Source organism: Gambusia affinis, linkage group LG12 (genome assembly GCF_019740435.1).
Source record: "Gambusia affinis linkage group LG12, SWU_Gaff_1.0, whole genome shotgun sequence".
NCBI lineage: Eukaryota > Metazoa > Chordata > Actinopteri > Cyprinodontiformes > Poeciliidae > Gambusia > Gambusia affinis.
This window is the reverse complement of record NC_057879.1, coordinates 6282919-6298437: the sequence shown is the minus strand read 5'-3', so window position 1 is coordinate 6298437 and position 15519 is coordinate 6282919. Positions and strand designations below refer to the sequence as shown.

At 40.7% G+C, this 15519-nt stretch overlaps 1 protein-coding gene across 3 annotated transcripts; it reads right to left on the bottom strand.

Moving 5' to 3' along the window:
- Positions 1-850: 850 nt before the first annotated feature.
- On the bottom strand, positions 851-15514 carry LOC122841528 (E3 ubiquitin-protein ligase MARCHF6-like). 3 transcript variants are annotated; one of them, XM_044134888.1, is made up of 26 exons: positions 15278-15514; positions 13725-13824; positions 13478-13551; positions 12180-12323; positions 12004-12076; positions 10961-11141; positions 9891-10128; positions 9555-9613; positions 8927-8959; positions 8706-8757; positions 8554-8612; positions 8394-8474; positions 7961-8029; positions 7696-7770; positions 7406-7540; positions 7201-7320; positions 6434-6579; positions 6211-6348; positions 5549-5741; positions 5392-5461; positions 4876-5057; positions 4650-4784; positions 3034-3123; positions 2454-2586; positions 2041-2176; positions 851-997 (listed from the first exon to the last, which is right to left on the bottom strand). In XM_044134888.1, exons 1-26 carry the CDS (start codon positions 15294-15296, stop codon positions 916-918), a joined length of 2817 nt encoding a protein of 938 aa, XP_043990823.1. In that variant the 5' UTR covers positions 15297-15514; the 3' UTR covers positions 851-915. The 3 variants fall into 3 exon arrangements, with proteins under 3 accessions (XP_043990823.1, XP_043990824.1, XP_043990825.1); XM_044134889.1 differs by having other exon boundaries at positions 6211-6384; positions 6479-6579; XM_044134890.1 differs by having other exon boundaries at positions 6479-6579.
- Between the last annotated feature and the right edge of the window lie 5 nt (positions 15515-15519).

The window sequence follows — 15519 nt, the reverse complement described above, 5'->3', positions numbered from 1 at the left end:
GAAACAAACATTCTCAGAGCATTGACATGTTTTAGATGCTGGTTAAATTCCTCAGCGTTTTCGTTTAGACTGTTTTTTTTTTTTTTTACCTGTTGTCTTTTGAGGGTTTCCAGGCTCTGGTTTAGTTTTAGCATTTTCCAAAGTACTCTTCACAGGGTAAACGCTGGATGATGAGCTGAACTCAGTGCAAATTCTGTGTTAAGAAGGTTCAATTTTTTTCAGAGCACTGGAAAGGATGCTTTGTGTCTTTGCCCACATCTAAAACGATTCAGTTTTAAAATGTCTAAAAAACTATAGAGATGCATACCGCTAAAACTCAGTGACATCAGAAAACTAAAAACATGTTCTTCACATTTTTTCGATACAACTTTCCCCTCCCCCCGCCTCTCTCTCTCTCTGAGGATTGTCTTATTATCGACCAATCAGTATCCAACTCCATCCTTACCTTAAAGATCATCTGAGTACCAAAAGTACATCAACTAAAGTCCAAACATCTCCTTCACAGCTCTAAGTATATATATATATATATATATATATAAAACGGTGCACACGTTTATTCTACAATATGATCAAAGGAAGCTCAATCTGAGGTAAAAGCTATGCTCATCTGACCTTAATTTTGAAGCAAACTTCCAGGGATTAAACCCCCCACCCCTGAAAAAAAAACACCTGAGCAGGCGACTACTACGGAAGGACCAGCGACTGGATTTTGTAATCCCAAAGTTCGACTCAAACTGAGCGCTAAACACGATTAAAGACTTTAAGGCAGAGTTTTTGCCTTTGCTCGTCATCGGCTTTGCTTCCCCCGACCTCTACGGTGGGAGAATTCTGGAAAAGAAAGGGATGAGGCTGCAGTCAGAGGTTTTATATGCAGTGTTTGAAGACGGGAGGTGAGGAGCTGCCGCAGTGTCAGACTTATGAGGAGGCGGGGTGAGGGGTGGAGGAGCTCCGGCCCGTCTTCCGCTCGTAGTTCACCAGTCGCTGTCCTACCAGGTATCTGGTGGAGAAGTGAGAAATAGGAAATGCAAAAGGATGTTACTTACAAAATACAACATCATCTCGCAACGGGGAAATAAAACTGTGCAAAAAAAAAAAAAAAATTGTAGTAGAAGTAGAAAACCGTGAATCCTTTAATTTGTTATTCACATTCTAATACAGCTCAAGTCTATGGAGAGAAAATGTGAAAAAGTTTAGAAACAATCAATCGGATTAATCGCGATGAATCGACTTTTGGAATAATAGTTAAATAATTTCTAAACTAATAGTCAAAAAAGATTATTTTTTAAAAAGGCCATTTGTTGGGGCGTGCTGTGGTGGCGTAGGGGATAGCGCAACCCACGTTTGGAGGCCTTGAGTCCTCGACGCGGCCATCGCAGGTTCGATTCCCGGACCTGACCAACATTTGCCGTATGTCTTCCCTCCTCTCCCTCCCCCTTTCCTGTCAGCCTACTGTCATATAAGGGACACTAGAGCCCACAAAAAGACCCCCTGGAGAGGAGAAAAAAAAAAAAGGAAGGCCATTTGTTGACAAATAAAATATTTTGGCTGTAACTAAAAACAAAACAGAACTCTACTTTATCTATAAAAAGCCAAAACTTCCAAAGTGGCCCTTTTAGCTTCACCAGGTTTGAATTCACTAACAGAATGCCACGGTGTTGCATTTTAGGCAATACAGTGTTTGTTTTCTTATTTTAAAAAGAAAATAAATTGTTTATTTGTATTTTTTAATCTATTTCTAACATTTTATAAAAAAACAAAAAGGACAGCAAGGGAGTTGTACCGTCACACCGTCAGTTCCCAAAACCACGCAACAACAACAAAAAAGCCTTGTCAAAACACATGCGGTATCAGTTTCAACCTGTGGGATCGTGCACAGTGGTTCAACGAGAAATCTGCATAATCTGTCAATTGTTTGTTTTATCTGATTGATTAATTGTCAGAATAATCGATTACTAAAATACCTGTTAATTGCTGCCCTAGCGTCCTTTCGCAAGGATCTGTAAGCTGAAAGTAGTGAAACTGATATTAGAATTTACTGACTTGTCGTTTTTGATGTGTTCGTAAAGTCTCTTGAACTGGCGAATCTGAAAGGACAGAAAGGCCAGCAGTATGACCACCATCAGCAGAAACGGGTAGATCTTCCTCTCCACTAGTATCTGCATCTTCGGCTGCACTCCTGGAAAACAAAAAAAACAGAGAACGAGCAATGGAAATGACTGGAGTACGTGCAGAAATGATGAGAGCAGTTATCTTAATGAAGCATCAAGCAAAGTAGGGGCCAAACTCAATCATCAAAAATCGTCCCAAAATGCAATCTGAATATTTTTCATTTACTTATTTTTCTGTAAGTCGACAACGCTTCCTGACATCTCTATAATGTCCTCAAAAACCATTGTAGAGAAATCTGTTGAAATGGTAAGAGATGAAAGATAAACATCCAGAGCGGTCCTTACCCAGCAGCGGTGTGAGGCCCTTAGAGATGATGTAGGGAACACAGAGCAACAGCAGCAGGAGGCAAATGATGGGGGCGGCCAACCGCCGCACGATGAAGTGAAGGTCGATGTTTCTGATGCCGTTGGCGTACACCTGCAAGGAGGAGCGAGCAAATGCTTACGGGATTCCAAAGCTTTCTTTTTACAGACAAATAAGCGAGGATAATTTGGGGCAATCAAAATAAATTGGAAGAAATTCCAGGAAGCTTGCGTCTTTTTGCAGGATTCCACAGCAAATACCGCAAACTGAAAATTCAAGTTGGCTGGCAGCCGATATTTTAACCGATAGTCATTCTTAACTTCCTGGAGAGCGATGTTTCAAATACAGTTTAAACAGTTGTCAAATCACCACACAGTAAAGAAATCAGAGGCTAATCATCAATGCCTGTTGATGCAGATAACACAGGGTGCTTAGTTCTAAAGCACGTCTCTAAACAAGAGGCTTCAAACGTTTCTGGCATCTTGCACCGAGTATTCAAACATCCCTGTTCCTGTTTTCTCTTTTCTGATTGGCAGGAACTTGGCAGAAAGTGAGACTGACCTGCTCTATGACCGCTTTGAGCCGCCACTGGGGGCCCATCAGTGTTATGGCAGCGATGATTTTTGCATGAAGGACTCCCAGGGCCCAGTCCTGCAGCACAACAAGAAGCCTTTCTGGTTACACCGAGATAGTCGCAAATGTTTGTAGTTGCTTCGTTTTTAACAAATTCAACGCTGAAAACTTGTTTTCAAGCGATTAGAAGCCAAACAGATTTCAAACCAAAACCAGAAACGCATCAACATATGCAATCATGCCTCACTATTGCGCCCAAGTGAAAAAAGTCACACTTAGACTGAGTAATAAGTAACTGCAATGCAAGAAAACAATATCTTAAGTCATTTTAATCTAGTTTCTAGTTCACATTTTTTTGTACGATTGAAATAAGACAAAAACCAACTTAGAAGTAAATTTTTAGCCAAAAATATAAACTTGTTTTAAGTCAGTGATTCCTTAAACAAGGTACTTTTCCAAGTTATAAGTGAAATAATCTGCCAAAGGAAGTAGTACTTTTTCATCGATATTAAGGAACTATTGACTTAAAACAGGCTCCTATGTTTTGCTGAATGGCTATCTATGAGTTAGTTTTCTCTTATTTCTAGTGTACTAAGATATTTACATCAGAAACTACAACAAAAATACTTGGTAAGATTTTGCAGTTTGTAAACTTTTTTTTTTTTTTTTTTTTACAGTAAAATTTAAAAAATACATTATTAAAAAAATATTTTTAACTTTATTCCAGTTCTCTGGTGTGTAAACATGATGATTTTTCTACAGACCATTAAAAAGAAAAGAAACTGGTGGGAGGCTTGGATGTTTAAAACTCTGGAGTTAGTTTGCTTTAGGTCTGTTTAATTTAAGACAATAGAAGCTGTAAAAAAAGACACTAATAAAACACTGAATTAGTGCTTCACAGAGCTTCAGTAGGTCAAACACGTAGAGCTCATATTTTCCACAAAAAAACTAAAAAAATCCATAAAGATGAGTTCCTTCTCGCTTTTTAATTACACATTTTAATATCACCAGGCGGAGTTATTAAGATTAATAATTCCTACTTTCCAGCACTGCTGGTGCAGATGAGAGATTATCTGACTGGGATTATGAAGCATTCTCAAACAACATTCAGAAATGCAGTTGTTGATATCAGGATTTTATTTTGATGGGATTCTGAGATAAATATTCTAATTAGTGAAAGTAAGCTTTATTCTTGTACCGTTATCCTTACAAAAAAAAAAAAAAAGTGCTTTAGTACTAACTGGAGGAAAAACTAGAGTTGCTTCTAGAGGTTGCAGAAAACCGAGCCAGTTCTTTTCTGGCATCAGTTAGGAAGCAGCTGTAGAAAAGTTCAAATTTATCACCCACATTTTATAAGCCTAAAACCTGGTAAAGTGGACAACTAGTCTCTCAGGAAACAAGAAGGAAAAATTATGCTAGGCAGTAACTATCAGGAGAAATTCATGTTAAGCTCTTTTACAGTTCCAAAAAAACCTGCATTAAAATTCAACAAAAACTGACAAGTTATGTGAAAATGACCAAATGAGGCAAAAGAAACTGAAATAAAATGATTAAAAATGGTTACACACTGTGATCCCACCGTGTATTTTACTGTATATTCCTACCTGCCAAGGGTAGAAGAGAGGCGTCTGGTCCATTGGGACTCTGAGAGGAGCAACGACGACCAGGTCAAACAGCAGGCCCAGCAGCAGAGGGATGACCCCGGCTAACATCACGGCTACCACCACCGTCTTAAAGATCTGCGGCCACCAAAAACAGCCAAAGAAAAACAATCCAAATTTCACTCGCTGGAGGTTTTCGTCGTCGGCCGCAGCAGAGACGGGACGTTACCATGAGCGTCCACTCTTGAACTTTGACCATGATGACCGTCCTGCCCTGCGGCATCCAGGACAGCAGCACGGTGGCGGCCCGGACGGACACCCAGCAGACGTACAGGCCGCTGGCTGTCGTGTACAGCTCATGGACCACTGCGCTGCCCATCCACAGAGACATGAGCCAGCGACCCACGAACACTGAGAGGAGGAACGAAGCAGGAAGGATAGATAATAATAATAATAATAATAATAATAATAATAATAATAATAACCAATTAAACTTGGTCCCATTCTCAGATTCCACCAAATCCGTATGGATGGTGTTGAGGAGGGGCTAAAATATATTATACCTAAGGCCGTATAAAATCTTGGCCCAGCCCTGGCCACATTGAAAAGTAAAATAAATTATTTAAAAATGGCCTACAGTGGACAATGACATGTATTTGTAAACTTAATTAAATATACTTAGGGTACCAAAATGTACGTTTTATTAGCCTAAGTTATTTGTGGTTGCTCTAATTCCAGTGCTTACCTGGGAGTGTAAGACAGATTAGACTCGCGAGTAAAAGAGTGACACACATGAAGACCACCAGCAGAACGATCTGAACAAGAACATATGAAAGAAAACCTTCAAAAATCAGAGCGACACAACTGACGTGGATTTGTTGAGGTCGTCTGTGAAAAGGCACCTTGAGGAGGAAGTTGGGGGGTCGGTGGTAGGGCTGGAACGCCAGAGGACCGACCTGCTGCAGGATGGCTTGGTGGGCGGCGTGAAGGCCCTCCCCGAGCCTCAGGTTGCGGTTGTTGTTCAATTGATTGGGCGCGTTGTTTGGTTGGTTGGCGTAGTCTTCGTGGTCCCCCAGGAGGTACGAGTGAAGGTCACTGTTGGCAGGATGTTTATTGCCCAAACACGGAGAAGCAGCGTTCAGTTTTTATGCACCACGAATCTGGAGCAAACTTCCAGAGAACTGCAAAGATGCCGAAACACTGAACTCCTTTAAATCAAGGCTAAAAACCCAACCTGGTTTGAAATATTTGATGTATATTTGCCTGATGATGACAGAATTTGCCAAAATGCAATGTTTATTGCTTGTTTCAAAATTGGTCACTGGATTATGTGTTTACAGTGTAAAGCACTCTGAGCTGCCTTAGTGATGACAGGTTATACAAATAAACCTTATTTACTACTTTATATATCTAATCCTACGACAAGAGGACAAGAGAAGCACACTCTTGTCCTCTTGAAAGCAATTTTCAACAAAAACGAAAGCAATTTTCTAACTAAGACTTTCATTTAAACTCAATAACTTGTTCTACAAAGATAAAAGCGTAGCTTGTGTGTCAGACCTACAGCACATATCCAGCCGTGAAGGTCCAGGCGTGGACGAGACGTTTGAGCCACTGCCGGGTGTGACCCTGCTCCAGTAAGGCGGGCAGGACCACCTGAAGCAGCAGCAGCTCCAGCGACAGCTCGCTGACCGGCGCATCACTGTGGAAGCCACACACCCACCAAGTCTCCCATTCACTACATAATGGTAATATCACTGTTGATAGCCAATCGTTTTTCACTTTACCTATGCGTGGACCGCCAAATGAGGCTCAGACTGAATTTGCCGCACCTGTACAGCATGACGTTGTAGGGAAGGAAGGCTGGGGAGAGCAGCTTAATGATCCTGATTGGGAGCCACAGCATCAGCAGGACGATTGAGCCGAACACAACCTGGAGGGAGCGTGTACACACACACACACACGCGCACACACACACACACAGTCGAATGTGAGTACTGATGGGCGAAGGTGCTTCAGCCGTCACCCTCAAGTCTGAAGCGCAGGCTGTTTGGTAAAACACACACACCCGAGGCGTGACGAGGTTAGCACAAGATAGAGATAAAGAGAGAGAGAGACAGAGAGAGAGAGAGAGAGAGAGAGAGAGAGAGAGAGAGAGGTCTGATCGCCACCAAAGGACAGTTTTGAGTCTAAACCAGCGCAGCAGCATTTATGCAGACATTAAATCACAAGCAGGTGGCCTTTTTGTGGGATTGGTTGTAAACAGGCAAGTCACAATAGCAAATTTAGCTGGACGATAAATTGTCCCAGAAGTTATTGCGATAAACGATGATGTTGTTGTGCAAAATAATAAAACATTTTAAAAGTTGTAAGCAGACAAAGAATTCGTCTAGTAGAAATAGTATTATTTTTGTTTTGTGAAAAGAATAAAATATGAACATTGCCCTTGAAGGTAAAAACATTCGCTTCCAAAATATACTTTAGATGTCTAAAATGTATTTTTTGAGAAAAACAACTGTTTGTTGGACTTTTTCTTCTTTTTTTTTTAACTTACCACTGAGAGTGTGAATCTCCGGAGGTGTCTGTAGATTGGGAGGTGAATCATCTCCTGCACTGGGTTGAAGTCCGGGTCGTTCAGGTTCCGCAGGAACCACAGCACACCTGGGCGAAGAACCTGCTCACGCACAAACCAAAAATGTGTCTTGGAGGACGCCTTTCACAAACGCAACTCTTCACACGCGTGGGTGGGTGTGGCTCACCTCTCTGAGCAGAAGGATGAAGGAAGCGAAGTAAAAGACGTACACCATGCCGACCAGCCAGTGGAGGAACATTGTTGTACCTGGAGCGGAGTCGAAACTCTGCTCTCTGTCCTTCAGCGTCGCATCGAACATTTCCTGTAATGAAAATAATTACTTTTTAGTAATTATAAGGATTTAGGCTAAATGGCTTAACATTGAAACGGCGTCATTTTAACAAAACGTTTCACGTTGCCCGGGACGCAACTGAAGCAACAAGACAACAACGTTTTCTCGCCCCTCGGTTGCTTTACCAGCGAACAAACGTCGAGCCACCAGCCGCAAATGAGAGGGAACAAGCCGATCTCCATGACAACCAGAAGGGAAACCTGAGAGAGGGGGGGGAAAAAATAATAATAAAAAATAGTCTCGCAATTAAACTTTGTTTTCATATCATTAAAATTATCCAAATTGCCTTTGAAATTGAAAGCTTTGCTAGATATAAAAGTAAGTGTGTGTGTGTGTGTGTGTGTGTGTGTAGAGAGGGATGGAGAGCAAGTGTTTCCAGTGTTTCTTTACCTTGACAACAATGTAGCAGACACCCAGCAGGCGCCTGGGCCGCTGGAGCTTGAAGAGGGAAGCCAAAGCCTGCAGCAGCCTCAATTAAGGACGTATACAAATGGACAAGAGAAACCTGGATTTGACAATGTTTGAAAACTCTCCATGCTGTTACTTGCACTTCACAAGTAAAAGCACACAGAGCATAAGCTTCTGCGTGTTGGTCAATTCAATAAAATCCCCAATAAAACACACTAGAGTTTGTGGTTGTCATATGACAAAATGTATCCAAGGGATGCAAATACTTGAAAGACATTGTAGGACAGGAGCACTGACTCGAACTGCAATTCTTTTGGATAAATGTTCAAGATTTCAAGATTTTGTGACAATCATTTCCACAAAAAAAATAAATAAAAAAGTTAAAAAAAAGAATAGTGCAGCATGAATAGGATACATGGCAGACTACGAGAGCAACAGCCAGGAGGATGTACCCCACTACTGTGGTGATGAGGCCGTCGAAATGTGAGGCCTTGACCTGCGGATAGAAAAAAATAATCATTTTTGACAGTCCAGTCTAGGCAGAAGTTCCTCAATGTGTATTCTGGTGGACTTACATAGTCTTCAAAGCCCAGCCCGACAACTGAAAAATGGCCAATGTGGTACGGGCAGAAAGCTGGAAGAAAATGCAGAAAGGTTCTCATGTCATTAAGAGAGACAAATGTTTGTCAAAGCCTGGTGACTCCGTATAAAGACTGACTGAACTCACCAAACACCAAGATGAAGAGTGTGTTGAGAGACACCACCCAGAAGACGTGTTCCTGGAAACGGACACACAACAAGGTTCACATTTAATATAATTTACACGGCTTAATTCAGCACTGACGTTCTCATGGAAGCCTTTTATTTGGGCCCTTTAAAGCTGCATATTGATCTAATTTAAGATTTTATATGTGTGAAGAACAAGTGCAAGAAAAGCAATGCACCTACCAAGAAAACAAGGGAACCATCTAGTCCAAGCATCTGTGAAACAAATGGAGAACAACACTAAAACTTAGCCAAACTAAAACAATATGTCTGTCAAGACGTGTGTACAGTTCGTTCCGGCTGCCAGAGAGCAGGAGAAAGCAAGCCTTACAGAAAGAAGCAGTTCCATCCATTTGACCTTTCAACCTCTATCGGAGAACATGTTGGATTTAGAAACATTGGCAGCCTTAACGAAAGTTCACAGTTGCTACTCTTCTTTTTCTAGATAGAGGCTGCTGTTTTTCTAACATGCTAAGACGCTAAAGATGGTTTAAGATGTCAGTTCTGAAATTGTTGCCTTAGTTTTCAAAGATGATAAAAACCTTATTTTAAGCTATCATGTTATAGCGCCTCTGCTCTTAAGGCGGATAATGATGACTTTTCACAAGAGCAAGCAGAGAACAAAAAACATCCATTATAATTTTTCAAGAGATTAGCTAAAACAACAAGCACAGCTCGGAAATTGGCCACAGAATCTCTGATCTCTGCATTTCCACTAGTAATGGAGGCTTTTTCTGCGCAATAAAAAAAAAAAAACTTCAAATAAAATGAAATCAAGGGCAGCAATAAAAAGGGAAATAAAGATTCCTACTCTTTCCCAGGTCAGCTCCTCTGCTGCTCGGTCCCATTCCAGGGCGTTCCAGTTCAAATCTTTTGAAAAGAAGGAAGATGCTTAAAGAAACAGGAAGTACTGACAATTTATCCAAAGGTAAATCTCAGATCTCCTTTGTGCTAAATTCAGCTAATCCCAATTAGCCATATACCCAACTTGTCATCACTTTCCCAACATTTACAGCAGTGCAGTAAAATCCCAATGAGCAAGAATTATTTAAAAAAAAAATGTGTTTGAGCGCTGAAACAAAAGCATCACAAAACAGTTTTTTTATGGAGCAAGCAAAAAAGCAAAATAAATGGAATCTTTCCTCACCATGCCCTGGATTGTTGGCATCAGCGGCGTCCTCCTCCCTCCCCTCTTCCTCGTCTTCCTCTTCATCTTCTTCCCCGTCTTCATCCTCGTCCTCTCCATCGATGTTGTCCAGTTCCGCTTCGTCGCCGGCTTCCTGCTGATTGGCCCGGTCCGGCTCGTCGGGGCCGTGCTCTCCGGGGCGCCCTGCCTCATCTGCGGCAGCCGGGACATCGGCTGCTGCGCCGTTATCAGCCGGATTCTGCACAATCGTGGAATGTTAAAAAATAAATAAAATAAACGGATGAGTCATGGTTGGGACTATGCAGCAGATGGATTCATCCTACACTGCAAAAAAATCTAACTCTTTCCAAGTCTTTTTGTCAAGTTTCTACAGTAAATATCTTAGAAAACTTGAAATACGGAAAAACAACCTTACAAGTAACTTTTAAGCAAGAAATAGGAGCTTGTTTTGTTCCTTAATGTTGATGAAAAAGTGCTAGTTCCATAGGTAGATTATTTTAATTAAAACAAGACATTTTTCCCATGTAATATGTGAAATAATCTTCCAAATGCAGTTAGCACTTTTTCCATTAATATTAAAGGAATTATTGATTTAAAACAAGCTCCTATATCTTGCGGAAACGTTATTTGTAAGTTAGTTTCGTCTTATTTCAAGTTTTGTAAAATACTTGTTAGGATCTTGATTTTGTTTGTAGTGTATTTGCATACAGAAAATATTCAGCTTCCTATTTCCACATCCGCCGGCCTCACTTTCAGATTTCCCAGTGGTGGGTTTCGATTTAACAATTCGAAACCCGCTTCAACAAGGCCTGGAATGGTTTAGAAGAGCTCCACTTTAATGTAACCTCAATTCCAATAACGACAATTTTTTTTTTTCCTTTGGGGGGGTGGGGTGGCTATTTTACCAACAGTTTTCCTATCATTCAGAACACATGGTGCACATTTTTCAGATGGGTTTGCTACGTTCACATAGGAAAAACGGGGAATTAGTTGAACCCATCCACATGACAATCCCCATGTGCAGGAAAATCAAAAAAAAGTAGCCGACCTGCAGCATGGATGGCGCTCACCTCGTTAGCTTGTGCGGGACGGTTGGGCTGGTTTGGAACCAGAGGGGGTTGATTCGGCTCCAGCCACTGTGGGGCTCCACCGTGGACAATCTGCTCTCTGAGCCACACCAGGCTGATAAAGGCACACAGCGTGCAGGTGACCACGAAACAGCCCTGGAGGCAGTCGGCAAGCAGGTTCTGCCTGCAAAGTACAGAAAATGTCGAAATGTGCTCCATGATCCGTCTAATGAAGGGAGAGGAATAACTAAAAGTGGTGGGAAGATGAAAACACTGGTGAAATAAGCAATTAGAGGGAAAACTGGTAGTCGGTTGGGACAACGGAGCAGAGGGGTTTCTATACATATTCACCTAAGAATTCCAGACTTATTATAAAACTAAGAGAAAATAACTTCTTTTATAAATGTATTCTTTTAGTCAAATGATTTATAAAACTGAGAACAGAAAAAAACAGAGTATTAAAAACACTCCGTTCATTCTTCAGTAAGATTTCCAGTGCTGATAGCCAGCGGGTGGTTTTTGATACGGGCAGATGCCCAGGGCGGCATTAGAAAGGAATGGGTCGCCCAAAAACTGGAAAATAAAATATCTGTTAGCTCTACTCGGAACAAGTTTGCTGCCAATTATACGTCTGTGCAGTGGAGTAATTCAAACGGAAATACTTTATTGATCCCAAAGGGAAATGAATAGTTGAAAAAGAGAAATTAATGTTAAGTTTCTCCTAATTGCTGCTGAGTACTGGAAGTCTACAATACTTGGTTTCTGCTGAAAGAAAGGCAAAATCTGATAATTGCTTGTGTTTTAATTAGTTGAGGGTGGCAGGAGGTGGGGCATGCCCGGGGAACCATTCCTGATACTGGTTCCACTACACTCTGCAGCACCATTGCCCACTGCCTTAAAACCGTCTGATCAAAAACTGTCTTAGTTTCTTTAAAGAATGGAGGAATGAATTTCATCACTTGTTTTAGAAAGCTCAACAACACGACGGTCAGTGAAGAGCTGCAAAAACCACAAACGGGAAGACAAACTCAAGGACAGACACTTACGTGGAAAGCATATCTAATGGCAGGGTAAGAAGAGAGCTCACGGAGCCGGTAAACAAACACTTGTAGATGCGACCTGGCAGGAAGACACAAAGCGTCGGTAAAAACAGCGCGGTAAAAGCCTGTTCTCGGCTCTTCTGTTTGTTTTGAGTTGCTTTTTGTTTGCTTCTGGGACTCACATGCGGTGAGAGGCACAACACCTAGCCAGGCAAAGGCCACCAGAGTGTAGTGGCACCAGTATCTGATGGCCGTCCCGATACTGGTGACCAGCCCTGAAAAGATGTCTTGGACAGGTAGACGGGACGGCATGTCTGGAGAATAGACTGGAGGAAAAAAAACAACCGAAGAACAAATATTTATAACAGATAGTTAAATGTCTCCAATGCTGATTAACCTTTTCACATTCGGACATGTTACAACCACAACTTTTCTTCTTTTTTTTTGGTTTTTGCCGTGACAGACTGATTTGTTTTATCATATGTGATGGTCATATTCTGCAGATTCACATACTGTATTCACAAATTAGCATATAAAAATAAAGTGGAAATTAATGTTTCGTTTTGGGTTTTTTTTTTTGAGACAAATAAAAATCTAAAACGTGCTGCGTGCATTTTTATCCATCCACCTTTTGCTGTATTTTGAGTTCCAAGTACGGATGCAATTCAAATATTGGCCTCCTTGCACTGGCTGCCTGTTTCATATCAACCAGATTTTAAGATTCTTTTAACAACTTGTAAAGTTTTAAATTGGTTAGCCCCTCCTTATCTTCAGGATCTTTTGCAACTTCATTCTGTGTCCAGAACGTTAAGATCAAATAATCAGCTGCTTTCTGAATGTCCCTCGGACTCGACTTAAGAGAAAAGGAGATGGAGCCTTCTCCGTTGCTGCTCTTATTATGCAGAATAATCTACCTCTCCAGATTAGATCTGCCCACAGCCTGGATCATTTTAAATTTCTCCTTAAAACTCCTTTTTATTCTCTGACATTTAATTGAGGCCTGATACTGTAGCTCTTCTGTTGTGATGCTTTTTTTTGGTTTTGTTTTATTTACTTATCATTACTCTTATTATTTTAACATTGTAAGTATATTTTTTGTTGTATTATTTTTCTTTTCTTTTGATCAACTTATTTTATAATAATTTTTGTACAGCACTTTGGTGAAGTTTTAAACCTGCTTTTAAAGTGCTATATAAACAAATTTGACATTGACATTTTACCAAGTGTATCTATCGCAATTTTATTTGCAAAACAACTCGAGCTCAGTCAGGTTAGGAACACGAATTAAGAAGGTCTTTTCATGTGGCTTTAGGGCTGGACTTTGACTGGGCCATTCAAACACATAAACATAGCCTCGATCTAAACAACTTGAGTTTTATAAATTTGTATCTGTCAAAATGTGAAAAAGTTAAAGGGGTGCGACTTGTTCTGCATGGCAGTGTTTTGTTTTTTTTCCTCCTTTATTTACAGAACGACTCACTTGGTGTAAATGCAAACCTGTGTTTGCATAATTCACAGTATTCTTTCCGACTGTGTTTCAGCCACTGCAGTAGGCTGTGAAGACAAAACACAACAGGATGAGTTCAACAGCATTATCTGTTCCATCTTTGAGTTTGACGCTTAATATGACTTGTGCGTATTTGAAGCAACGGCTTGACATCGAGAGCAACAGAAAATAGAGCTGAATGCACCTTTATCAGAGTGTATAAATGTTTTCACACTCGTACCATTCCTGGTGGATAAACTTAATGCTGCCAGTGCAAACACAAGGGTGGTAGAGAGGCTTTTCCTGGGTGCCCTCCGAGCGACACACTCGACAAATGTCCGCTGCAAAAGGCATACATAAAACACAAATCAGGAAAGTTTCGAATATTTTTGTCAAAATTACTCTGACACAGCATTTCTCTCTGGCAGATCATCTACAATCAGCAGAAGTTCAATAAATTCTTGAGTGGCTTTATTGAACTTTTTTTTTTGTATAGTAAACACATAAATGTCTTGAACAAAATAAAACTATAAATGATTCTGAATTTTAGAGCTACTTTACGTTCCACAGGTTCAGTTCTTTCTGACACTGAAGTTGTCTGGAGACTATAAAAGTATTTCAGTTTCTTTTTTTTCCCCCTCCATGAACAAAACTACTAACATAAAAAAAAGTCTGATATTCAAGACTGACTTTGCAAATCAAAGACACAGTATGCCACCTTTTGCACATATGTATAGTGTTATTACTAGTTATCTTAACTGTCAAGTTGTTACTATTATCATTGCTATTATTTATTAGACTTCTGAACTTTGGGAGGGGAAAATGGAAGGAAAACATTGGAGAATCAAACATTTTCTTGTCCGCAGCTTGAAAATGATATCAGCAACTCGCATACTTTGCCAAGACTTTTTAGAAACTCCGTATTACCTGAAAACAAAAATCTTGAAGCCTAACAAATTTAAATATATGTGCTGTAATATTGGCAGGTGAAGAGGACAGGGCAACAGCGCCAAACTATAATCCTTGGATTACCCTTTGTACTTCAGGGACCAAAATAAAATACCTATAATTAGCCGGTGACGCTGCCGTGTGATGGCATTTACAATGCCCTGGGTGGTTATCCGCTATCGACTACCAGCGTGAATGTCAATTTATTACAAGTCAGGCCTAAGGGAAGCAAGTCGGGCGTTTTTAAAGATTACATAATCATGCAATATCCAATGTAGCATATATGTAATACCCGAGGAGAGTGATTAGAAATCGGCATAAATCTGGAAATGTAGCATTTTCAACTGTAACAAGTACAGAAACAATACAATACAGTGTTACCAAATGAATCGTATGCGTGGCTAGCTTCTTATTGTACGTAACCGTCTGATAACGGTGCAACTTAATCAACGTTATCATGAAAAACCATTGAGAAACTTTGCTCGGGGTTATACAAGAGCCCATTTGTAGTTCGTAACTATTTGAGGGGTTTCAAGTGGAACCTTTCGGTATTTCATATCATGTCTCTAAATGCCAAACCGCAGCAACCTAACACAGCTGTTTGTATTTTCAGCTCTGGGCTAACAGATGGAAGCTAATACCCGTTAGCTGCGGAGCTAACACTAATTGGCTAACGGTTTCTTAAATTTCACTCAACACTGTCCATCCCTACAGAACGCATAAAGCCCTCCTTTGACTCTGTCGTTGGTTCAGACCTACACAAACCAATGACGCGCGTAGCTTCAACACCAGCGGCATAATAAGTTGCAACACAAAATTAGAATTTTAAATTTGAACATTAGCTACCTTCTTCTGCGGTATCCATCTTGGCTGGCTGCTAAGCTCCACACATGCAGCCCGACGGTGGGGTGGAAAAGAGACAGCCGTCAGCTATCTCTGAGTAAACATTTTGGCACCGTGTTTACTTTCAAATGGCCAGAATAACATGTGTTTAAAAAAAAATCCGTACGCTTCTTGATAGTTATTCAACTAGCAGGCACTACATACTCAAAAGCGACAGCACATGATAGTACGGTTTATTCACCACT